The 27,500-nt window shown below is 44.5% G+C and overlaps 1 protein-coding gene across 1 annotated transcript in view; it reads left to right on the top strand.

The window, feature by feature from the left end:
• Positions 1 to 526: 526 nt before the first annotated feature.
• LOC121546579 (CTTNBP2 N-terminal-like protein) overlaps positions 527 to 27,500 on the top strand; it is a gene marked incomplete at its 5' end in the record, with an annotated part of 35,664 nt that continues 8,690 nt past the window's right edge. Inside the window, one exon of the mRNA XM_045209284.1 lies at positions 527 to 586. Within this exon, the coding sequence (XP_045065219.1) occupies positions 527 to 586 (60 nt within the window). The remainder of the gene's footprint in view (positions 587 to 27,500) is intronic.

Raw genomic sequence — 27,500 nt, 5'->3', positions numbered from 1 at the left:
CTAAAAATGCCATTCGAACAGAACTGGAGTGGTCTCTTTCTTGCTGTCATAGTGTAGTGACATTTTATGCCCTTACAGACAGATGTTAGTAATCCTGCCTTTCTCCAATCTCTAAACTCTGACAATAATCCATCCATCCCCCTTTCTCTCTCTGTCTCTCTCTCTGTCTCTATCTCTGTCTCTCTCTCGCTCTCTCCCCTGTGTGTGTGTGTGTGTGTGTGTGTGTGTGCAGGGGGTGATGATGAATATGGAGACTCTGAGCAGGCCGGAGCTCTTGAAGCTCCTCAGCATCCTGGAGGGAGAGCTGGAGGCACAGGACACGGTCATACACACCCTCAGGGTGAGTACACACTACACACTACACACTACACACTAACACCCTACACACTAACACCCTACACACTAACACCTCAGCATCCTGGAGGGAGAGCTGGAGGCACAGGACACGGTCATACACACCCTCAGGGTGAGTACACACTACACACTAACACACTACACACTAACACACTAACACACTACACACTAACACCTCAGCATCCTGGAGGGAAAGCTGGAGGCACAGGACACGGTCATACACACCCTCAGGGTGAGTACACACTACACACTACACACTACACAATACACACTAACACCCTACACACTAACACCCTACACACTAACACACTACACACTAACACTCTACATACTAACACGCTACACACTAATACACTACACACTAACACTCTACACACTACATACTAACACCCTACACACTAACACCTCAGCATCCCGGACGGAGAGCTGGAGGCACAGGACACGGTCATACACACCCTCAGGGTGAGTACACACTACACACTACACACTAACACTCTACACACTAACACCCTACACATTAACACACTACACACTAACACCCTACATACTAACAGTCTACACACTAACACCCTACATACTACACACTCAAAGGACACAGTCATGCCTTCAGGGTGAGTACACACTACACACCCTACACACTCACAGAACACGGTCATACACACCCTCAAGAAAGTTATATCACCGCACACTAACATCCTACACAAACCGTTAGAGTGAATACTTATACACAATATACAATAGTACACACTTACACTCCAATGCTCTAAACCTTCCTCTATGACGTTCTTCCAAAGCCCAGGGTGTCTATGTCTGAGTATTGTTCTGTTTCTCACTTTACGGGACTACAAGTTTCTTGTAAACTGTTCAGAAGATGAGTTATATAACTCATTTCCAGTAAGGAAGTGTTGTCAGGGGTAGAAATGTGATTGTTAACCCAGCTCAGTGGTAAACAACAGGAAAGTGAGGAAACAGACCTCTAATTGTAAAGACAATGGCAGAGCATGTTATTCCCACAGATGCCATTGTGGCTCGGCTCCCCAAACCTGTGCGCAGTCGCTGATGCAATCTGTTTGTCTGTGGTGTAAGCCTATTTTTTCCCCACTTTATGTCCTTATGAGAAAAAGGCTATTCTGGGCTACTGACTCACATTCACACCCCATGTAGATCCAATAGCTCGGTAAACCACTATTGTTTCCACACCTGTGACTGTGTCAGTATGTACACAAATCCATTGATGGATGTTAGTCATCAAGCCTAGCTAAAGTCCCTCACCCATCCAGAACCCTGCTGGCCACATTGCACACACTTGAACTCACTGCAGCCTCTCTGTGGTTGGCCTACATAACATAACATAACATGCCATTTAGAAGACGCTTTTATCCAAAGCTACTTACAGTCATGCGTGCATACATTTTACGTACGGGTGGTCCCGTGAATCGAACTCACAAGTGCCATGCTTTACCAATTGAGCTACAGAGGACTCAGAAAGGAGCGGTAATGATAGATGAAAGGGAGTGACGTTAGCTCCTGGTGCAGTGTTAGTCACTACTTCCTCTACTAGTAACTCACTATAGTTAGAGGATGGACTTTACCCCATAATAATACTGTGTGGGGTGTAGCTGAGGCCCTGGGCTAAATTAATAAGGCCACGCCCTATGGGAGAGGGAGAGAGCGAGAGAGAGCGAGAGAGAGAGAGAGAGAGAGAGAGAGAGAGAGAGAGAGAGAGAGAGAGAGAGAGAGAGAGAGAGAGAGAGAGACTCTGACGATGCCAGACTGAGATGGATCTGAAGTGGCAGTCGTCCAGATCTGACGCATGCAGAGTTAGTCCTAATCCCAAAACACATTGAAACACCCTCTTTCTCTGTCTCAGTCTCTCTGTCTGTCTGTCTCTCTTCCTGTCTTTGCCTGGTTGTGCAGATGTACTTGTGGGGAGTCTCTTCAGATCTCTGATCTCTTGCCCTCTACAGACCCCCTTCTACCCAGACACACACATAAACACACACATGCGTGTGTGGGGCATACACACACACCCACTTCCATTTAGAGGTCCCCTGTGGCGGTGTGAGCTCTGTGTGTTTACAGTAAGAGGACATCCTGTGCTGTAAGCCCAATCACTGGAGTCCCCTGGCCATTGTTGCTACTAAAGGTCCTTCCATTGACGACCATGTTAGGCCTGTCTGCTCTGTGTATGTCTGCTCTGTGTCTGGGAGGCTGAGATACCAGAGGGAGATGCCAGTCTGCTCTGCCCAGTGTCCAGCTCCATGTCTGGGCATGAGTGGAGTGCCTAGGCCTGCTCTCTGGCTGTGGTCTGACTTGGCTGGGGCTATATCGCACTGGCTCTGGCTAGCGAAATATATCCCTGCAGAGACAGAGAGATACTGTATCTGTTTTTCTCTATTTCTCTATTCCTCTTTTTCTCTCTCTCTCTCTCTTTCTCTCTCTCTCTCTCTCTCTCTCTCTCTCTCTCTCTCTCTCTCTCTCTCTCTCTCTCTCTCTCTCTCTCTCTCTCGCTCTCTCTCTCTCTCTCTCTCTCTCTCTCTCTCTCTCTCTCCTTTTCTCTCTCTCCTTCTCTCTCTCTCTCTCTCTCTCTCTCTCTCTCTCTCTCTCTCTCTCTCTCTCTTTCTCTCTCTCCTTCTCTCTCTCTCTCTCTCTCTCTCTCTTTCACTCTCTCTCTCTTTCACTCTTTCTCTCTCTCTCGCTCTCTCTTTCACTCTCACTCTCTCTCTCTTTCACTCTTTCTCTCTCTCTCTCTCTCAATTCAAGGGGCTTTATTGGCATGGGAAACATATGTTTACATTGCCAAAGCAAGTGAAATAGATAATAAACAAAAGTGAAATTATCAATATAAAATGAAATAGTAAACATTACACTAACAATAGTTCCAAAGGAATAGAGACATTTCAAATGTCATGTTATGTCTAGATACAGTGTTGTAACGATGTGCAAATAGTTAATGTACAAAAGGGAAAATAAATAAACATAAATATGGGTATTTACAATGGTGTTTGTTCTTCACTGGTTGCCCTTGTGGCAACAAGTCGCAAATCTTGCTGCTGTGATTGCACACTGTGGTATTTCACCTAATAGATATGTGAGTTTATCAAATTTGAAATTGTTTTCAAATTCTTTGTGGGTCTGTGTAATCTGAGGGAAATATGTGTCTCTAATATGGTCATACATTTGGCAGGAGGTTAGGAAGTGCAGCTCAGTTTCTACCTCATTTTGTAGGCAGTGGGAACATAGCCTGTATTTTCTTGAGCGCCAGGTCTGCTATCTCTCTCTCTCTCTCTCTCGTTCTCTTAGCTCTTCACCACCATTGAATATTTTCTCTTTCAAGAGCTCTTGGGATGCCAGTGCGTTGCTGGGGACAACCTGATTCACTCTCTGTATTACTGTTAACACTTTCATGGCCCAGAGAAATCAGCTTAACGTACTCCTACTCTAACAAACACAGATAGTGGGGTCAAAGCCCCTGGATTTATTTTTGTAAATAAAAAATAACAGGTTTTAAATGCTTGAGAAAAGGATATAGACAACTCTTAACTTACAAATTGGCAAATGTACAAGGCTAAGGGGGGCCTTACAGAGGTGCACTTGCTCTGATACAGTCCAATCAGTCTTAGGGCCATGGCCATTCATACTGTACTGAATACCAGTGTGACTGTTAATGTGGATATATTCAATTAAACAACCATTGTGTACTCTTTCTCTGCTACTGTATGATTACTTGAATATAATTTTTCTCACTTCCCCTATGGTGTTACTACTGCTGCTGTACCCACTGTATGGTTTGAAACTTAACGTCATATTTTCAACTTATAATAGTCATTGTACTGTAATAATAACCAGCAACATACACAGTTAAAAACTGTTTTAATAATTGTTTAAAAGGTAGGCATGAAAGGTGAAATGAATCGATCTCCACTCTACACAATTATAAAATATCATCATGGCTGCCTCTCTCCTTCATGAAGTTAACACATGCAATATACCTTCTAGATTTACGCCGCTATCATTTCATCAGAGATCATATATGATCATTCAGATTGATTCACACTATGACATATCATCAGTCTTTGAACTCTATGGGCTTGGAGAGGCACTTCTCACTATCTTACCTGTTGGTTTGTGGCCTCTCTCTCCCTCTCTGCCCATCTGTTCATGGCTGTCACTATCCTGCCATGATCATGATAGTCTTAACACGTAGAACACACCTTCATGAGCTGGAATCACTGTGATGAAGTCATCTAAGTTGAAAGCACTGAAATGTGCCAGCTAGTTAGCTAGGGGTGGTGTGCGGGCAGTTTAGATGAACCTAGCTTACAGTCCTTAGAAAAAAAACTCTTATGTCCTCTTTTTTTATCCTCTTGACATCCATTGTTAACTTGCTGACCAGACGATGAAGACTAAGACAGTGATTGTGCAAGTAATGGCTTCAAAACATTCACTATCAGTTTTTCACACAACCGGAACTACCCAGCGTTAGCTAGTTAGATAAAACCTCCCACAGCTAAATAGGGCTGCAAAATTAATCGAATTCTGATTTTTAAAAAATTGCAATATTGACATGTGCAATATCCACATCGCAAGAGATCCATATCGCAATATTTTGAAATACCACTCAGCCGCATATAGCATCAATTTTTATAGTTTTTCTCTGTTTTTTTCTCCTCTTGCGAATGCTTCCCACAGGCCCCACCCCATCACTCAAACAGCGCAGATCCATTCACTATAAGTTTGCATGCAGATCTGTTAGGTCAAATGCAGTCAACAGATTGTTACAAACAACAATATGCTGCTTTACACTTTGCCTCTGAATATACACTACCAGTCAAAAGTTTGGACACACCTACTCATTCAAGGGTTTTTCTTTATTTGTACTATTTTCTACATTGTAGAATAATAGTGAAGACATCAAAACCATTAAATAACACATATGGAGTGATGTAGTAACCAAAAAAGTGTTCAACAAATCAAAATATATTTTCTATTTGAGAGTCTTCAAAGTAGCCACCCTTTGCCTTGATGGCAGCTTTGCACACTCTTGGCATTATCTTGGCCAGGTCGCAGTTGTAAATGAGAACTTGTTCTCAACTGGCTTACCTGGTTAAATAAAGGTGAAATAAAATAAAATAAATCTCAATTGGGTTGAGGTCGGGTGATTGTGGAGGCCAGGTCATCTGAATCAGCACTCCGTCACTCGACTTCTTGGTCAAATAGCCCTTACACAGCCTGGAGGTGTGTTTTGGGTCATTGTCCTGTTGAAAAACAAATTATAGTCCCACTAAGCACAAACCAGATGGGATGGCGTATCGCTGCAGAATGCTGTGGTAGCCATGCTGGTTAAGTGTGCCTTGAATTCTAAATAAATCACAAACAGTGTCACCAGCAAAGCACCCCCACACCATAACACGTCCTCCTCCATGCTTCACGGTGGGAACCACATGCGGAGATCATCCGTTTACCTACTCTGCATCTCACAAAGACACGGCGGTTGGAACTAAAAATCTCACATTTGGACTCATCAGACCAAAGGACATATTCGACCGGTCTAATGTCCATTGCTCGTGTTTCTTGGCCCAAGTAAGTCTCTTCTTCTTACTCGTGTCCTTTAGTAGTGGTTTCTTTGCAGCAATTCGACCATGAAGGCCTGATTCACGCAGATGTGTCTGTTACTTGAACTCTGTGAAGGATTTATTTGGGCTGCAATCTGAGGTGTAGTTATTCTAATAAACTTATCTTCTGCAGCAGAGGTAACTCTGGGTCTTCCTTTCCTGTGGCGGTCCTCATGAGAGCCAGTTTCATCTTAGCACTTGATGGTCTTTGCGACTGCACTTGAAGAAACTTTCAAAGTTCTTGAAATGTTCCGGATTTACTGACCATCATGTCTTAAAGTAATGATGGACTGTTGTTTCTCTTTGCTTATTTGAGCTGTTCTTGCCATAATATGGACTTGGTCTTTTACCAAATAGGGCTATCTTCTATATACTAACCATACCTTGTCACAACACAACTGATTGGCTCAAATGCATTAAGAAGGAAAGAAATTCCACAAATTAACTTTTAACAAGGCACGACTGTTAATTGAAATTCATTCCAGGTGACTACCTAATGAATAGTGATGTCTTCACTATTATTCTACAATGTAGAAAATAGTAAAAATAAAGAAAAACCCTTGAATGAGTAGGTGTGTCCAAACTTTTGACTGGTACTGTAAATCATTCTATTTCTATAGTTCCAACAGTTCACCCAAGTGTTTTGATATATATCACAAGTCAAATTCGAAATATTTGGCAAAGATAATATCACTATTTGTTTATTCACAAATTTAGTTTATTCACAAGTTTATTCACATTCATACACTTTTTACTTAAACTTACTTTGTTGTTGCCCCCCCTCCCGGCTCCTACGCCCTTGACAGTGACTGTGATCAGAACAGAAAGTGAAACAGAATGATGTTCCTGGAATGACCATGTCATGTCAACCTTATCAACTGCATTGTTTATGTAAACATATTTTTCCCATGCCAATAAAGCCCTTTGAATTGAACTGAATTGAGAGAGTGGGAGAGAGAGGGGGAGAGGGAGGGGGAGGGTGGAAAGAGGGGGGGAGAGAGGGACTTATTAGAGAACACGTGTTAAACTCATTCCATGGAGGGCTGAGTGTCTACGGGTTTTCACTCCTCCCTTGTACTTGATTGATGAATTAAGGTCACTAATTAGTAAGGAACTGCCCTCACCTGGTTGTCTAGGTTTTAATTGTAAGGAGAAAACAGAAACCAGCAGACAATAGGCCCTCCATGGAATGAGTTTGACACCCCTGGTCTAGAGTGATTAGAATATAGCTGCAATGGGGAGAGAAACTGTCTCTTGCTTTCCCTGTCTAGTTACTGTCTAGTAGTAGTGTGGGCATAGTCATGCAGGCCACATACTGGAAGGATGAAGGATCCACTGTTTGTCGTTCTGGACCACTGCCATTAAACCGGGTTGTGTATTGTTCTAAATGTTGTTGTTTCCAACCCACCATACCCTCCACACCCACCATCTCAGCTGATGTCATTTCCTGTAGTCCTAAAACACAGCATCTATTTTTACCCTCTGACATTCTTCACAGGCCTCGTAAACAATGCGAACTAGACCAGTATGTACTGTTCTGATAAGATTACATGCTGTACCTTTATTTTCTAATATGGACGGTTTTATTAGGAAGTTCATAACACAACATCAAAACTATGACCTAATAAAGAACGGCTTCAAGTACAAACAGACAGCAGGTGGGCGTTGCGCATCCAGCACCGGCGTTGCCCATCCTTGCAAAAACATCCACTATGAGAAAAGCCTCATCCATCTTCCATGACTCCCATGATTTAGATTTAGATTTTATTGGGATCCCCATTAGCCGACGCCAATGGCGACAGCTAGTCTTACTGGGGTCCGCCATATAACGAAAAACACATTACAGACAAGAATACTTTACAATTTACATACATTTAAAAACATTAACATACACATCACATACTTACACGCATACATACATTACTACATATACATATGCTTTAACTAAGTTAACTAGGTCAGGTAGGGGAGAGGCGCTGTGTTGTGAGGTGTTGTTTTATTGTTTTTTTAAAGCTAATTTAGCTGTTTGCTTGAGTGATTTGAGATGGAAAGGAGTTCCATGTGTGATCATGGCTCTATATAATACTGTGCTTTGCCTTGAATTCGTTCTGGATGTAGACACCTGGTGGCATGTCTTGTTGGGTAATTATGTCTGTCAGAGCTATATGTAAGTTGATTATTCAGGCAATTTGGAATTTTCAACACAATAAAAAAAATTAAAATAAAAATGCAGTCAATCTTTCCTCTACTTTGAGCCAGGAGAGACTGACATGCATACTGTTAATATAATAATAATATGCCATTTAGCAGACGCTTTTATCCAAAGCGACTTACAGTCATGCGTGCATAATTTTATTTTATTTTTGTGTATGGGTGGTCCCGGGGATCGAACCCACTACCTTAGCGTTACAAGCGCCGTGCTCTACCAGCTGAGCTACAGAGGACCACATTAGTCCTCTGTGTGCATTGAAGGGCAAGACGTGCTGCTCTGTTCTGGGCCAGCTGCAGCTTTTCTAGGTCCATCTTTGCAGCACTTGACCATATCACTGGCCAATAGTCAAGATTAGTTCAAACTAGAGCATGTAGGACTTGTTTGGTCGACTGTGGTGTTAAAAATGCTGAGCATCTCTTTATCACAGACAAACCTCTCATCTTTACAACAATTGCATTTTTTAATTTTTATTTCACCTTTATTTAACCAGGTAAGCCAGTTGAGAACAATTTCTCATTTACAACTGCGACCTGGCCAAGATTAAGCAAAGCAGTGCGATAAACACAACAACACAGAGTTACATATGGGGTAAACAAAACATAAAGTCAAAAATACAGAAAATATATGTACAGTGTGTGCAAATGCAGCAAGTTATGGAGGTAAGGCAATAAATAGGCCGACGAATATGTAGTGAGGACCAGCCAACAAGAGCGTACAGGTCACAGTGGTGGGTAGTATATGGGGCTTTGGTGACAAAACGGATGGCACTGTGATAGACTACATCCAATTTGCTGAGTAGAGTGTTGGAGGCTATTTTGTAAATGACATTGCCGAAGTCAAGGATCGGTAGGATAGTCAGTTTTACGAGGGCATGTTTGGCAGCATGAGTGGAGACTTTGTTGCGAAATAGGAAGCCGATTCTAGATTTAACTTTGGATTGGAGACGCTTAATGTGAGTCTGGAAGGAGAGTTTACAGTCTAACCAGACACCTAGGTATTTGTAGTTGTCCACATACTCTAGGTCAGACCCGTCGAGAGTAGTGATTCTAGCCGGGTGGACGGGTGCCAGCAGCGTTCGATTGAAGAGCATGCATTTAGTTTTACTTGTGTTTAAGAGCAGTTGGAGGCTACGGAAGGAGTATTGTATGGCATTGAATCAATATGCCTTGACCATGACAATTTACAGTCTAAGATGACACCAAGAAGTTTAGTCTCCTCAACTTGCTCAACAGCCAAATCATTCATTACCAGATTCAGCTGAGGTCTAGAAATTAGGGAATGATTTGTACCAAATACAATGCTTTTAGTTTTTGATACTGTATGTTTATTACTGGCCACTCATTCCAAAACTGACTGCAACTCTTTGTTTAGGGTTGCAATGATTTCATTAGCTGTGGTAGCTGACGTGTATAATGTTGAATCATCAGTGTACATAGACACACAGGCTTTGTTAATGCCGGTGGTAGATCATTAGTAAAAATAGACAAGAGTAGGGCCAAGAGAGCAGCCTTGCGGAATCCACCAGCTACTGATTCAACTCCCTGAAGGCTGATGGGTAAAAGCTCCTTGACCTGAATCTGTTAAGACGACATCAAAGTACCTGATGTCATTGTAATGCCAATGTAGGAGTGCACAGTCACACACATATACACAAATGTGCACAAACGCGCACACACACACACACACATACACATAAATAACAAAACCACAAAGCCATGCATTCAGGTGTGGTACCATTGTATGTCAGGTTTGTGCATGTGTGTGTGTAATGGTTAGTGTGTTTGTGCATGTGTGTGTGTGTGTAATGGTTAGTGTGTTTGTGCATGTGTGTGTGTAATGGTTAGTGTGTTTGTGCATGTGTGTGTGTGTGTAATTGTTAGTGTGTTTCTCGCTGTGTCTGTTGTGACACTGGCCAAGCAGAAACAGGTCTGCACAGTGAAGACTGCCTGCATGACTGGAGATTGTGTATATAACATGATAATGTATTGAATAAGCCTGTAGGTATTGTGTTTGGTGTATAGATGAATATTGGACTGTGATATCTAAAGGGTGGTGACAGGGTGGATGGATATTTACACTGTTAGGATAAACCAGTGATTGAGGACGTGGACAAACGAAACACAGAGCCAAAACAGCCTGATTAGATTAGAACGATCACTGCCTTATCAGAGCTTAGAGGGATTGGTTGTGTATTTGTGTGTGGTGTGTTTGTGTGTGTGTGTTTGTGTGTGTGTGCGTGTGTGTGGTGTGTTTGTGTGTGTGTGTGTGTGTGTGTGTGTGTGTGTGAGTGTGTGTGCGTGTGCGTTTGTGCGTTTGTGTGTGTGTGTGTGTGTGTGTGTGCGGGTGGATGGATGGGTGGGTGTCTGTGTGTGTGCGGGTGGGTGGGTTGGTTGGCTGGCTGGCTCAATTCTGTCCAGCTTTAAGCCCTGCAGGTGTGTGCTTGTGCCGGTGTTCTGAGGTGGGGCTTATCAACTCACAAGGGAGCATCCAGAGAGGTTAACAGTTAGCTATGGCCTGTTGGGCGGGATGTAAACATAGCATGTGAATCGAGAACAGTTTCATTCTACACATTCCTGTCTCTCTGTGATGGATACATGGTGCTAGTTAAACATTAGTGTATTGGAGATGGATACATGGTGCTAGTTAAACATTAGTGTATTGGAGATGGAGACATGGTGCTAGTTAAACATTAGTGTATTGGAGATGGATACATGGTGCTAGTTAAACATTAGTGTATTGGAGATGGATACATGGTGCTAGTTAAACATTAGTGTATTGGAGATGGATACATGGTGCTAGTTAAACATTAGTGTATTGGAGATGGATACATGGTGCTAGTTAAACATGAGTGTATTGGAGATGGATACATGGTGCTAGTTAAACATTAGTGTATTGGAGATGGATACATGGTGCTAGTTAGACATTAGTGTATTGGAGATGGATACATGGTGCTAGTTAAACATTAGTGTATTGGAGATGGATACATGGTGCTAGTTAAACATTAGTGTATTGGAGATGGAGGCATGGTGCTAGTTAAACATTAGTGTATTGGAGATGGAGACATGGTGCTAGTTAAACATTAGTGTATTGGAGATGGATACATGGTGCTAGTTAAACATTAGTGTATTGGAGATGGAGACATGGTGCTAGTTAAACATGAGTGTATTGGAGATGGAGACATGGTGCTAGTTAAACATTAGTGTATTGGAGATGGATACATGGTGCTAGTTAAACATTAGTGTATTGGAGATGGAGACATGGTGCTAGTTAAACATGAGTGTATTGGAGATGGAGACATGGTGCTAGTTAAACATTAGTGTATTGGAGATGGATACATGGTGCTAGTTAAACATGAGTGTATTGGAGATGGAGACATGGTGCTAGTTAAACATTAGTGTATTGGAGATGGAGACATGGTGCTAGTTAAACATGAGTGTATTGGAGATGGATACATGGTGCTAGTTAAACATTAGTGTATTGGAGATGGAGACATGGTGCTAGTTAAACATTAGTGTATTGGAGATGGAGACATGGTGCTAGTTAAACATGAGTGTATTGGAGATGGAGACATGGTGCTAGTTAAACATTAGTGTATTGGAGATGGATACATGGTGCTAGTTAAACATTAGTGTATTGGAGATGGATACATGGTGCTAGTTAAACATTAGTGTATTGGAGATGGATACATGGTGCTAGTTAAACATGAGTGTATTGGAGATGGAGACATGGTGCTAGTTAAACATTAGTGTATTGGAGATGGATACATGGTGCTAGTTAAACATGAGTGTATTGGAGATGGATACATGGTGCTAGTTAAACATTAGTGACCATGCTTGTCACTTATGAACATTTTTGAACATCTTGGCATGGTTCTGTTATAATCTCCACCCGGCACAGCCAGAAGAGGACTGGCCACCCCTCATAGCCTGGTTCCTCTCTAGGTTTCTTCCTAGGTTTTGGCCTTTCTAGGGAGTTTTTCCTAGCCACCGTGCTTCTACACCTGCATTACTAGCTGTTTGGGGTTTTAGGCTGGGTTTCTGTACAGCACTTCGAGATATTAGCTGATGTAAGAAGGGCTATATAAAATAAAAATTGATTGATAGTTAAACATTAGTGTATTGGAGATGGATACATGGTGCTAGTTAAACATTAGTGTATTGGAGATGGATACATGGTGCTAGTTAAACATTAGTGTATTGGAGATGGATACATGGTGCTAGTTAAACATTAGTGTATTGGAGATGGATACATGGTGCTAGTTAAACATCAGTGTATTGGAGATGGAGACATGGTGCTAGTTAAACATTAGTGTATTGGAGATGGATACATGGTGCTAGTTAAACATTAGTGTATTGGAGATGGAGACATGGTGCTAGTTAAACATTAGTGTATTGGAGATGGATACATGGTGCTAGTTAAACATGAGTGTATTGGAGATGGAGACATGGTGCTAGTTAAACATGAGTGTATTGGAGATGGAGACATGGTGCTAGTTAAACATGAGTGTATTGGAGATGGATACATGGTGCTAGTTAAACATTAGTGTATTGGAGATGGAGACATGGTGCTAGTTAAACATGAGTGTATTGGAGATGGAGACATGGTGCTAGTTAAACATTCGTGTATTGGAGATGGATACATGGTGCTAGTTAAACATTAGTGTATTGGAGATGGATACATGGTGCTAGTTAAACATGAGTGTATTGGAGATGGAGACATGGTGCTAGTTAAACATTAGTGTATTGGAGATGGATACATGGTGCTAGTTAAACATGAGTGTATTGGAGATGGAGACATGGTGCTAGTTAAACATTAGTGTATTGGAGATGGAGACATGGTGCTAGTTAAACATGAGTGTATTGGAGATGGATACATGGTGCTAGTTAAACATTAGTGTATTGGAGATGGAGACATGGTGCTAGTTAAACATTAGTGTATTGGAGATGGAGACATGGTGCTAGTTAAACATTAGTGTATTGGAGATGGATACATGGTGCTAGTTAAACATTAGTGTATTGGAGATGGATACATGGTGCTAGTTAAACATGAGTGTATTGGAGATGGAGACATGGTGCTAGTTAAACATTAGTGTATTGGAGATGGATACATGGTGCTAGTTAAACATTAGTGTACATGTCTGGCTGCAGTGGAAGCCCCATAAACTGTAGCTGTGTTTATTGTCTATTCTGTTCTCTCTATGTGTGTGTGGGAGTGAGCAGTGGAGGACGGGTTTTAGACTGTTGTTAAGGCCTCCGTTAGTATTCTAACACACACAATTTCACACACACACACATACAGGGACACACACACATACACACACACACATACAGGGACACACAGTCAATCACACAAACAAGCACACACAGACACATACAGACACACACACACACATACACACACACATACAGGGACACACACGCACACACAGTCAATCACACAAGCAAGCACACACAGACACGTACACTCACTGCTCTGAATGCGAGACACATGCTTGTAATCTCCCTGTCACGCCCCATACTGCAGGTGTATAAGGAAGTCTCCCTGTCACGCCCCATACTGCAGGTGTATAAGGAAGTCTCCCTGTCACGCCCCATACTGCAGGTGTATAAGGAAGTCTCCCTGTCACGCCCCATACTGCAGGTGTATAAGGAACTCTCCCTGTCACGCCCCATACTGCAGGTGTATAAGGAAGTCTCCCTGTCACGCCCCATACTGCAGGTGTATAAGGAAGTCTCCCTGTCACGCCCCATACTGCAGGTGTATAAGGAAGTCTCCCTGTCACGCCCCATACTGCAGGTGTATAAGGAAGTCTCCCTGTCACGCCCCATACTGCAGGTGTATAAGGAAGTCTAGGTTCTGTGTCACATTCTGCTGCTGTGTTGTCATTGGCTGTGACAGTGCTTTGCTTTGTGGTGGTGTGGTGTTCTTAATGACTCCCCCGTTTTCACATTAACCCAAAACCTCAGGAGGAAGTCCACTGAATGGTGTAGGTGACTTCCAAACACACACACACACACACACATGCATGCATGCACACACACATTCACACACCACCAACTCCACTGTGTTCTGAAACTGAAGCTTTTGCACACTGAGGAAGCTGAATGTGTTTTAGAGATCAGGTTGCATTCCCATGTAGCCCACATGAAGCCAGAGTACTCCTGCAGCTCAATCAGAAGAATAGTTCACATTAGTTTACATTCCATACTATCCGGGACAGTACATACAGCATGTAAGTATGCATTACTGTGTCCACATAGACATGTAGATAGACTGTGGTGGGAGCTTATGGTATTTTGCAGGTTTTTTCCCCAGCAGCAGTCACAGGTTGGGAAGAGGACTGTGTTAGTGATCTGACTAGAGTTCAGGTATGGAAAGCATGCACGGTTCTGCATCAGAGCTAGCAGCACCGTGCAAGAATGGAATTCTGGGAGGATTGACAGGTAATGACCTAGATTAGTTTGGCGGGACAGAGGGGTGCTGATGATGACATCATCAGTAGGGATGCAGGCAGCGGTGGCTAGAGTTGGTTTAGAGATGCACAGATTAATGTGACATCCTCCTCTTTTGTCCTCAGTCACAGAACTAGGCCACAACTGATCAAACCAGGGAGCAGGACTGTTCAGGGCAGGCTGACTGACTCAGAGACAGAGGGACTGAAGGGGTGGAGGAGAGGAGAGATGCCTGCCTAGACTAGCAGGGGACTGGGGATCTATGCCTGCCAGTGAATGTGACTGGAAGTCTACACTGCCTGGAGTTAGTGAAATGGGGCATGCTTGGCCTCAGCAAGTAGAGGGGATGTGTCTCTTCTCCTGCAGAGTAACTGGTGAGGGGGATGTGTCTCTTCTCCTGCAGAGTAACTAGTGAGGGGGATGTGTCTCTTCTGCAGAGTAACTAGTGAGGGGGAAGTGTCTCTTCTGCAGAGTAACTAGTGAGGGGGATGTGTCTCTCCTGCAGAGTAACTGGTGAGGGGGATGTGTCTCTTCTGCAGAGTAACTAGTGAGGGGGAAGTGTCTCTTCTGCAGAGTAACTAGTGAGGTGGATGTGTCTCTGCAGAGTAACTAGTGAGGGGGATGTGTCTCTTCTCCTGCAGAGTAACTAGTGAGGTGGATGTGTCTCTCCTGCAGAGTAACTAGTGAGGGGGATGTGTCTCTCCTGCAGAGTAACTAGTGAGGGGGATGTGTCTCTTCTCCTGCAGAGTAACTAGTGAGGTGGATGTGTCTCTCCTGCAGAGTAACTAGTGAGGGGGATGTGTCTCTCCTGCAGAGTAACTAGTGAGGGGGATGTGTCTCTTCTCCTGCAGAGTAACTAGTGAGGGGGAAGTGTCTCTTCTGCAGAGTAACTAGTGAGGTGGATGTGTCTCTCCTGCAGAGTAACTAGTGAGGGGGATGTGTCTCTCCTGCAGAGTAACTAGTGAGGGGGATGTGTCTCTTCTGCAGAGTAACTAGTGAGGGGGATGTGTCTCTCCTGCAGAGTAACTGCTCTCTTCCCTCCCCTCTCTTTCTCTCTCTCCCATTGTTGCTCTAATGTCTCTCAAATTTTTCACCTGTTACAGCAATAGTTTGCCACCTACTATCATCTCTACAGACATTTGAGCATTTCTGTGGATCTCCTAGATATCTTGTCTGAGGGGTAGCTCTATGGGGAAGGCTTTCATATTAAATATGCCTGGTCCTGTGTGTCTTTGTGTTCCCCCGAAAAGCAGATAATTTCACTAGGGCTGCTCGCTTTTCCCAGAACCCCCTGCAAAGCCAGTGGATCGGCCACTCCTCCTTGAGGTTCCATACTGGAGACGTTACCACAGAAACCTCACGTACACAAATCAAATCAAATCACATTTTATTTGTCACATACACGTGTTTATCAGATGTTATAGCGGGTGTAGCGAAATGCTTGTGCTTCTAGCTCCGACGACAGTGTAGTAAAATATAACAAGTAATATCTAACAATTTCACAACATATACCCAATACACACAAAACTAGTAAGGAATGGAATGTAAGAATATATACATACAGTGGCTTGCGAAAGTATTCACCCCCCTTGGCATTTTTCCTATTTTGTTGTCTTAAAACCTGGAATTAAAAGGGATTTTGGGGGGGGTTTGTATCATTTGATTTACACAACATGCCTACCACTTTGAAGATGCAAAATATTTTTTGGGGTGAAACAAACAAGAAATAAGACAAAAAAACAGAAAACTTGAGCGTGCATAACTATTCACCCCCCCAAAGTAAATACTTTGTAGAGCCACCTTTTGCAGCAATTACAGCTGCAAGTCTCTTAGGGTATGTCTCTATAAGCTTGGCACATCTAGCCACTGGGATTTCTGCCCATTCTTCAAGGCAAAACTGCTCCAGCTCCTTCAAGTCATACCACAGATTCTCAATTGGATTGAGGTCTGGGCTTTGACTAGGCCATTCCAAGACATTTAAATGTTTCCCCTTAAACCACTCGAGTGTTGCTTTAGCAGTATGCTTAGGGTCATTGTCCTGCTGGAAGGTGAACCTCCGTCCCAGTCTCAAATCTCTGGAAGACTGAAACAGGATTTCCTCAAGAATTTCCCTGTATTTAGCGCCATCAATCATTCCTTCAATTCTGACCAGTTTCCCAGTCCCTGCCGATGAAAAACATCCCCACAGCATGATGCTGCCACCACCATGCTTCACTGTGGGGATGGTGTTCTCGGGGTGATGAGAGGTGTTGGGTTTGCGCCAGACATAGCGTTTTCCTTGATGGCCAAAAAGCTCAATTTTAGTCTCATCTGACCAGAGTACCTTCTTCCATATGTTTGGGGAGTCTCCCACATGCTTTTTGGCGAACACCAAACGTGTTTGCTTATTTTTTTCTTTAAGCAATGGCTTTTTTCTAGCCACTCTTCCGTAAAGCCCAGCTCTGTGTAGTTTACGGCTTAAAGCGGTCTTATGTACAGACACTCCAATCTCCGCTGTGGAGCTTTGCAGCTCCTTCAGGCTTATCTTTGGTCTCTTTGTTGCCTCTCTGATTAATGCCCTCCTTGCCTGGTCCGTGAGTTTTGGTGGGCGGCCCTCTCTTGGCAGGTTTGTTGTTGTGCCATATTCTTTCCATTTTTTATAATGGATTTAATGGTGCTCAATGGGATGTTCAAAGTTTCTGATATTTTTTTATAACACAACCCTGATCTGTACTTCTCCACAACTTTGTCCTTGACCTGTTTGGAGAGCTCCTTGGTCTTCATGGTGCCGCTTGCTTGGTGGTGCCCCTTGCTTAGTGGTGTTGCAGACTCTGGGGCCTTTCAGAACAGGTGTATATATACTGAGATCATATGACACTTAGATTGCACACAGGTGGACTTTATTTAACTCATTATGTGACTTCTGAAGGTAATTGGTTGCACCAGATCTTATTTAGGGGCTTCATAGCAAAGGGGGTGAATACATATGCACGCACCACTTTTCCGTTATTTATTTTTTAGAATTTTTTGAAACAAGTTATTTTTCATTTCACTTCACCAATTTGGACTATTTTGTGGATGTCCATTACATGAAATTCAAATAAAAATACATTTAAGTTACAGGTTGTAATGCAACAAAATAGGAAAAATGCCAAGGGGGATGAATACTTTTGCAAGACACTGTATATGGACAAGCAATGACAGAGCGGCATGGACTAAGATACAGTAGAATATTATAGAATAGAATGCAGTATATACATATGAGATGAGTAGTGCAAGATATGTAAACATTATTAAAGTGACTGGTGTTCCATTTCTTAAAGTGGCCAGTGATTTCAATAGGCAGCAGCAGCCTCTAATGTGCTAGTGATGGCTATTTAACATTCTGATGGCCTTGAGATAGAAGCTGTTTTTCATTCTCTCGGTCCCAGCTTTGATGCACCTGTACTGACCTCGCCTTCTGGGTGATAGCGGGATGAACAGGCAGTGGCTCGGGTGGTTGATGTCCTTGATGATCTTTTTGGCCTTCCTGTGACATCGGGTGCTGTAGGTGTCTTGGAGGGCGGGTAGTTTGCCCCTGGTAATGCGTTCGGCAGACCGCACCACCCTCTGGAGAGCCCTGCGGTTGCGGGCGGTGCAGTTGCCGTACCAGGCGGTGATACAGCCCGACAGGATGCTCTCAATTGTGCATCTGTGAAAGTTTGTGAGGGTTTGAGGTGCCAAGACGAATTTCTTTAGCCTCATGAGGTTGAAAAGGCTCTGTTGTGCCTTCTTCACCACACTGTCTGTGTGGGTGGACCATTTCAGTTTGTCGGTGATGTGTACACCAAGGAACTTTAAGCTTTCCACCTTCTCCACTGCGGTCCCTTTGATGTGGATAGGGGGGCGCACCCTCTGCTGTTTCCTGAAGTCCACAATCATCTCCTTTGTTTTGTTGACTTTGAGTGAGAGGTTATTTTCCTGGCACCACACTCCCAGAGCCCTCACCTCCTCCCTGTAGGCGGTCTCGTCATTGTTGGTAATCAAGCCTACTACTGTTGTGTCGTCTGCAAACTTGATGATTGAGTTGGAGGCGTGCTTGGCCACGCAGTCATGGGTGAACAGGGAGTACAGGAGGGGGCTGAGCACGCACCCTTGTGGGGCCCCTGTGTTGAGGATCAGCGAAGTGGAGATGTTGTTTCCTACCTTCACCACCTGGGGGCGGCCCGTCAGGAAGTCCAGGACCCAGTTGCACAGGGCGGGGTTCAGACCCAGGGCCTCAAGCTTAATGATGAGCTTGGAGGGTACTATGGTGTTGAATGCTGAGCTATAGTCAATGAACACCATTCTTACATAGGTATTCTTCTTATCCAGATGGGATAGGGCAGTGTGCAGTGTGATGGCGATTGCATCGTCTGTGGATCTATTGGGGCGGTAAGCAAATTGAAGTGGGTCTCGGGTGACAGGTAAGGTAGAGGTGAAATGATCCTTGACCACTCTCTCAAAGCACTTCATGATGACAGAGTTGAGTGCTACGAGGCGATAGTCATTTAGTTCAGTTACCTTTGCTTTCTTGGGTACAGAAACAATGGTGGCCATCTTGAAGCATGTGGGAACAGCAGACTGGGAAAGGGAGAGATTGAATATGTCTGTAAACACACCAGCCAGCTGGTCTGCGCATGCTCTGAGGACGCGGCTAGGGATGCTGTCTGGGCCGGCAGCCTTGCCGGGGTTAACATGCTTAAATGTCTTACTCACGTCGGCCATGGAGAAGGAGAGGCCACAGTCCTTGGTAGGGGGCCTCGTCGGTGGCACTGTGTTATCCTCAAAGCGGGCGAAGAAGGTGTTTAGCTTGTCTGGAAGCGAGACGTCGGTGTCGGCGACGTGGCTGGTTTTCCTTTTGTAGTCCGTGATTGTCTGTAGACCCTGCCACATACGTCTCGTGTCTGAGCTGTTGAATTGCGACTCCACTTTGTCTCTATACTGATGTTTTGCCAGTATAATTGCCTTGCGGAGTGAGTAGCTACACCGTTTGTATTCTGCCATATTCCCAATCACCTTGCCATGGTTAAATGCGGTGGTTCGCACTTTCAGTTTTGCGCGAATGCTGACATCTATCCACGGTTTCTGGTTAGGGTAAGTTTTAATAGTCACAGTTGGCACAACATCACCTATACACTTCCTGGTAAACTCAGTCACCGTTTCAGTGTATTCTTCTAAATGATTTTTGCAAGCTACCCGGAACATATCCCAGTCCGCATGATCAAAACAATCTTGAAGCGTGGATTCCGATTGGTCAGACCAGCGTTGAATAGTCCTTAGCACAGGTACTTCCTGTTTGAGTTTCTGCCTATAGGAAGGGAGGAGCAAAATGGAGTCGTGGTCAGATTTGCCGAAAGGAGGGCGGGGGAGGGCCTTATAACCATCCCGGAAGTTGGAACAGCAATGGTCGAGGATTTTAGCAACGCGAGTACAACAGTCGTTATGTTGATAGAACTTCTGCTTCCTAGTCCTCAAATTTGCTTTGTTAAAATCCCCGGCTACAATAAATGCAGCCTCAGGATATGTGGTTTCCAGTTTGCATAAAGTCCAGTGAAGTTCTTTGAGGGCCGTCGTGGTATCGGCTTGAGGGGGGATATACACGGCCGCGACTATGACCGAAGAAAATTATCTTGGGAGATAATACGGTCGGCATTTGATGGTGAGGTATTCTAGGTCGGTTGAACAAAAGGACTCGAGTTCCTGTATGTTACTACAATTACACCATGAGTCGTTAATCATGAAACACACACCTCCGCCCTTCTGCTTCCCGGAGAGATATTTATTCCGGCTGCACGATAAACTGAGAACCAATCTGACTGGACCGATTTCGACAGAATATCCCAAGAGAGCCATGTTTCCGTGAAACAAAGTATGTTACAGGCCTTGATGTCTCTCTGGAAAGAAATCCTTGCCCGGAGCTCGTCGACCTTGTTAACCAGAGACTGAACATTAGCGAGTAGTATACTTGGAAGCGGTTGGTGGTGTGCGCGTCTCCTAAGTCGAACCAGCAGGCCGCTCCGAGTACCTCTCCTCCGCCGGCGATGTTTTGGGTCAGCCGCTGGAATCAGTTCAGTTGCCCTGGGGAGAGCAAACAAAGGATCTGCTTTGGGAGAGTCGTATTCCTGGTCGTAATGCTGGTGAGTTACCGCCGTTCTGATATCCAATAGTTTTCCCCGGCTGTATGTAATGATACAAAACACTTTCTGAGCTAATAATGTAAAAAATTATACATAAAAAAACAAAATACTGCAAAGTTTCCTAAGAGCTAGTTGTGAGGCCGCCATCTTCGTCGGCACCAGGTACTGCACACAGGCACGTGCGTACAGACACTCACACACACACACGCACAATGCCCTCTCAGTGAGTAGCCATTCTCTGAGAGGGACAGAGGAGAATAGACTGAGGAGAATATAGACTGTAACATAATGGTACCCATGCCTGCTGCTGAGCGAATTGGGTGACAGTCATTATCAAGTCACGCCAAGGAAACTGGATTCTGCGGCTCCTGACAGCATGGAGGATGTGTTGTTATGCCTCAGAGCTCGACTGATTTACTGAGGGGATTTACTAGGTGTAAACCATTGGGGACAGACTCACACCTCCATTAGGGACAGACTCACACCTCCATTAGGGACAGACTCACACCTCCATTAGGGACAGACTCACACCTCCATTAGGGACAGACTCACACCTCCATTAGGGACAGACTCACACCTCCATTAGGGACAGACTCACACCTCCATTAGGGACAGACTCACACCTCCATTAGGGACAGACGCACACCTCCATTGGGGACAGACTCACACCTCCATTAGGGACAGACTCACACCTCCATTAGGGACAGACTCACACCTCCATTAGGGACAGACTCACACCTCCATTAGGGACAGACTCACACCTCCATTAGGGACAGACGCACACCTCCATTGGGGACAGACTCACACCTCCATTAGGGACAGACTCACACCTCCATTAGGGACAGACTCACACCTCCATTGGGGACAGACTCACACCTCCATTGGGGACAGACTCACACCTCCATTAGGGACAGACTCACACCTCCATTAGGGGCAGACTCACACCTCCATTGGGGACAGACTCACACCTCCATTAGGGACAGACTCACACCTCCATTGGGGACAGACTCACACCTCCATTAGGGACAGACTCACACCTCCATTGGGGACAGACTCACACCTCCATTGGGGACAGACTCACACCTCCATTAGGGACAGACTCACACCTCCATTAGGGGCAGACTCACACCTCCATTAGGGACAGACTCACACCTCCATTAGGGACAGACTCACACCTCCATTGGGGACAGACTCACACCTCCATTAGGGACAGACTCACACCTCCATTAGGGGCAGACTCACACCTCCATTAGGGACAGACTCACACCTCCATTAGGGACAGACTCACACCTCCATTGGGGACAGACTCACACCTCCATTAGGGACAGACTCACACCTCCATTAGGGACAGACTCACACCTCCATTAGGGGCAGACTCACACCTCCATTAGGGACAGACTCACACCTCCATTAGGGACAGACTCACACCTCCATTGGGGACAGACTCACACCTCCATTGGGGACAGACTCACACCTCCATTACGGGCAGACTCACACCTCCATTAGGGACAGACTCACACCTCCATTAGGGACAGACTCACACCTCCATTAGGGGCAGACTCACACCTCCATTAGGGACAGACTCACACCTCCATTAGGGACAGACTCACACCTCCATTAGGGGCAGACTCACACCTCCATTAGGGACAGACTCACACCTCCATTAGGGACAGACTCACACCTCCATTAGGGGCAGACTCACACCTCCATTGGGGACAGACTCACACCTCCATTGGGGACAGACTCACACCTCCATTAGGGGCAGACTCACACCTCCATTAGGGACAGACTCACACCTCCATTAGGGACAGACTCACACCTCCATTAGGGGCAGACTCACACCTCCATTGGGGACAGACTCACACCTCCATTAGGGACAGACTCACAGTTCTCATTAGGCAGGGCAGAGTAGTGAAGAATAGTAAGAGGATGGTTGAGCCATAGACAATATAACAATTATGTCTTAACCATCCTCTAACTTTCCTTCTCCACTCTGCCTGATGAGAACTGATGACTGTGGTCATGTTCCATATCTATGGGTTGAGCCTTGTAGGGTAATAGGAAACTATGTAATCAACCCTCAGAGTCTGTGGGAACCCAGCCTCTACTATCCCTCCGCTCTGTTCCCACACACACGCCACCATGCCCAAGGCTAGACCCACACACACACACCCCCCCACACACACACACACACACACACACACATACATACACACACACATACACACACACACAATAAGAGGGGACTGAAGTATTGAGACAGTGTCTTTGTGTGCATCCTGTCATCTCGTGCTGAAAGGTTCACATTCTTTGTTTGTACTGTAAAGGAAGAGGCCTCAGATACAGCCTCTCTAGTGGTGCCCTGAGGGGTGAGAGCGAGAGAGGGAGAGGGAGAGATGGACCCACTTGTGGCCATCTATGTTACAGAGAGCTACTAGTCCCATCCACCAAACTACCAGGAGTAAAACAGGGAAGGGACTCAGCGGGTATGCTAATTTGGAATAGATCAGACCTAAATTAATCAAAACAGGAGCATTTTATATCTGGTTAGAAATTAATAGGGACCTCCTGAGTGCCGCAGCGGTCTTAGGCACTGCATTGCAATGCATGAGGCATCACTACAGACCCGGGTTCGATCCCAGGCTGTGTCTCGGGCCGGCCGTGTCCGGGAGACCCATGAGGCGGCACACAATTGGCCCAGCGTCGTCCGGGTTAGGGGAGGGTTTGGGCGGCCGGGAAGTCCTTGTCCCATCGTGCTCTAGCGACTCCGTGTGGCTGGCCAAGCGCATGCACGCTGACTTTGGTCGCCAGTTGTACGGTGTTTCCTCTGACACATTGGTGCGGCTGGCTTCCGGGTTAAGCGAGCAGTGTGTCAAGAAGCAGTGCGGCTTGGCAGGGTTGTGTTTCGGAGGACGCATGGCTCTCGACCTTCACCTCTCCCGAGTCCATACAAGACTGTAACTACCAATTGGATATCATGAAATTGGGGCGAAAAGGGGGTAAATAGTACAACAAAAAAATAATATTTATAAATTAATAGGGACATTATCTCACCAAAGAAACATTTCCTCCTGTGTGCTAACTATATCCCCCAATAGAATCCCCATACTTTAATGACGTCAGCTTCTCCACACTAAAGGGGAGATAAACCATTTCCAGGGACATGTACTAGTCTGTGGCGACCTAAATGCCAGAACTGGACAATAACCAAAAATAACATAAAACTCAACATCCCAATTAGGATCTGGCTAAAAATACTTCAATCAGTTATAGAACCCATTTACCTGTATGGTTGTGAGGTATGGGGTCCACTAACCAACCAATAATTCACAAAATGGGACAAACACCCAATTGAGAGACTGCATGCAGAATTCAGCAAAAATATTATTTGTGTACAACACAAAATCCCAAACAATGCATGCAGAGCAGAATTAGGACTATATCTGCTAGATGTAAAAATCCTACAACCACCTAAAAGGAAGCGATTCCCAAAGCTTCCATAACAAAGCCATCATCTACAGAGAGATTAACCTAGAGAAAAGTCCCCTAAGCAAGCTGGTCCTGGGGCTCTGTTCACAAACACAAACAGACCCCACAGAGCTCCAGGACAGCAACACAATTAGACGCCACCCCCTCTTTTACGCTGCTGCTACGCTCTGTTTATTATCTATGCATAGTCACTTTAACTACCTACATGTACAGTGGCTTGCAAAAGTATTCACCCCCCTTGACATTTTTCCTATTTTGTTGCCTTACACCCTGGAATTAAAATGGATTTTTGGGGGGTTTGTATCATTTGATTTACCCAACATGCCTACCACTTTGAAGATGCAAAATATTTTTTGGTGTGAAACAAAACAAGAAATAAAACAGAAAACATGAGCGTGCATAACTATTCACAAAGTCAATACTTTGTAGAGCCACCTTTTGCAGCAATTACAGCTGCAAGTCTCTTGGGGTATGTCTCTATAAGCTTGGTACATCTAGCCACTGGGATTTTTGCCCAATCTTCAAGGCAAAACTGCTCCAGCTCCTTCAAGTTGGATGGGTTCCGCTGGTGTACAGCAATCTTTAAGTCATACCACAGATTCTGGAAGGTGAACCTCCGTCCCAGTCTCAAATCTCTGGAAGACTGAAACAGGTTTCCCTCAAGAATTTCCCTGTATTTAGCGCCATCAATCATTCCTTCAATTCTGACCAGTTTCCCAGTCCCTGCCAATGAAAACCATCCCCACAGCATGATGCTGACACCACCATGCTTCACTGTGGGGATGGTGTTCTCGGGGTGATGAGAGGTGTTGGGTTTGCGCCAGACATAGCGTTTTCCTTCATGGCCAAAAAGCTCATTTTAGTCTAATCTGACCAGAGTACCTTCTTCCATATGTTTGGGGAGTCTCCCACATGCTTTTTGGTGAACACCAAACGTGTTTGCTTAGTGTACAGCTTAAAGTGGTCCTGTGGACAGATACTCCAATCTCCGCTGTGGAGCTTTGCAGCTCCTTCAGTGTTATCTTTGGTGTCTTTGTTGCCTCTCTGATGAATGCCCTCCTTGCCTGGTCGTGAGTTTTGGTGGGCGGCCCTCTCTTGGCAGGTTTGTTGTGGTGCCATATTCTTTCCATTTTTTAATAATGGATTTAATGGTGCTCCGTGGGATGTTGAAAGTTTCGGATATTTTTTTATAACCCAACCCTTATCTGTACTTCTCCACAACTTTGTCCCTGACCTGTTTGGAGAGCTCCTTGGTCTTCATGGTGCCGCTTGCTTGGTGGTGCCCCTTGCTTAGTGGTGTTGCAGACTCTGAGGCCGTTCAGAACAGGTGTCTATATACTGAGATCATGTGACAGATCATGTGACACTTAGATTGCACACAGGTGGACTTTATTTAACTAATTATGTGACTTCTGAAGGTAATTGGTTGCACCAGATCTTATTTAGGGGCTTCATAGAAAAGGGGGTGAATACGAATGCACGCACCACTTTTCCGTTATTTATTTTTTTGAATATTATGAAACAAGTAATTCACCAATTTGGACTATTTTGTGTATGTCCATGACATGAAATCCAAATAAAAATCAATTTAAATTACAGGTTGTAATGCAACAAAAAAGGAAAAACGCCAAGGGGGATGAATTATTTTGCAAGGCATATTACCTCAATTACCTCAACTAACCGGTGCCCCTGCACATTGACTCTCGCCATAGGCAGACCTGGCTCTCGAGAGAAGACAGGATATGTGCACACTGTCCACAAAATGAGATGGAAACTGAGCTACACTTCCTAACCTCCTGCCAAATGTATGACCACATTAGAGACACGTATTTCCCACAGATCACACAGACCCACAAATAATTTGAAAATAAATCCAACATTGGTAAACTCCCATATCTGTTAGGCGAAATACCACAGTGTGCAATCCGGGCAGCAAGATTTGTGACCCGTTGCCATGAGAAAAGGGCAACCAGTGAAGAACAAACAACATTGTAAATACCTCCAATATTTATCTGTTTATGTATCTTCCCCCACTATTCGTACTACAACTATTTGCACGTACATAGCTGATAATATAACACTTGAAATGTATTTATCTTTCTGAAACCTTTTTGAGTGCAATGTTTACTGTTAATTTCTAATCATTTTTAGTTGATGTTGTTAAATTTGTTTCTTCTCACTTTTGTTTATTGTTTATTTCATTTGCTTTGGCAATGTAAACATATGTTTCCCATGCCAATAAAGCCCCTTTGAATTAGAGAGAGAGAGAGAGAGAGAGAGAGAGAGAGAGAGAGAGAGAGAGAGAGAGAGAGAGAGAGAGAGATCACTGTGAAATGGTGATGTACCAGGAGAGGAATGCACTGCCACGCTCTGATATCGCTCTCTCCGGTCCGCAGGGCAGAAGACTGTAGACTAAGCACAGGTCTAGGATCAGCTCATAACTTTCCCAAAATTCCCAGGTTTTCCTGGAAACGGGAGGGAATAAGCAGGAAATCCGGAATCCTTCAACCAAGATTTCTGGAAAATCTGGGAAATTTCGCAACCCTAGCTCAAAGAGAACAGCTGATGGGAGATTAGTAGATAATCAATTGTATGGTCCCATTTCTACTAGGGCTGAGAATTGCCAGGGACCTCACGATACGATGTTATCACAATACTTAGCTGCCGATACAATATGTATTGCAATTGTCACGATTCTATATGTATTGCGATTCGATATTGCAATTTGATGTTCCAAACAAATTGCTCACTGTATGTCTGCTGCAGAGAGACAAGAGAGCATGAGAAAACTAGTTTTGATTGGTCATGGAAATAAAAATGCTGAAAACATGTTGGATCACTATTTTTTTTAAAGATGGAGAACAATCTATAGGGGAAAAATACAGGTGTTCGGCGCAGCCAACTAGTGCTTTTTATTTTTTAACTAATGGATACTTGGAGTCAAATATCGATATAATATCGTCCTAAAATAATATTGTGATATGTAACTGTATACATTTCCCCCCCCCCCATCATAAATTTTTACCGTGGTGTGTTTGGGATTGAGAAGTCTTGCAGTAAACACACGGGCAAACTTCAGCTGGTTCAGCACTGTGTGTGTGTTTGTAACAGTACTCTGTTGCCCTGTCCCTCACCCCCTGTCTTTCCCCAGGGAGGGGTTAACATCTGCCCCTTGCGGGGGTGTATGGACGGCCATGGACGGCCTCACCCCTTTTGTGTTGGGGTTGGGGTGGGAGGGGGC

Source organism: Coregonus clupeaformis, chromosome 30 (genome assembly GCF_020615455.1).
Source record: "Coregonus clupeaformis isolate EN_2021a chromosome 30, ASM2061545v1, whole genome shotgun sequence".
Classification (NCBI taxonomy): domain Eukaryota; kingdom Metazoa; phylum Chordata; class Actinopteri; order Salmoniformes; family Salmonidae; genus Coregonus; species Coregonus clupeaformis.
This window is presented reverse-complemented; position numbering and strand designations above follow the sequence as displayed.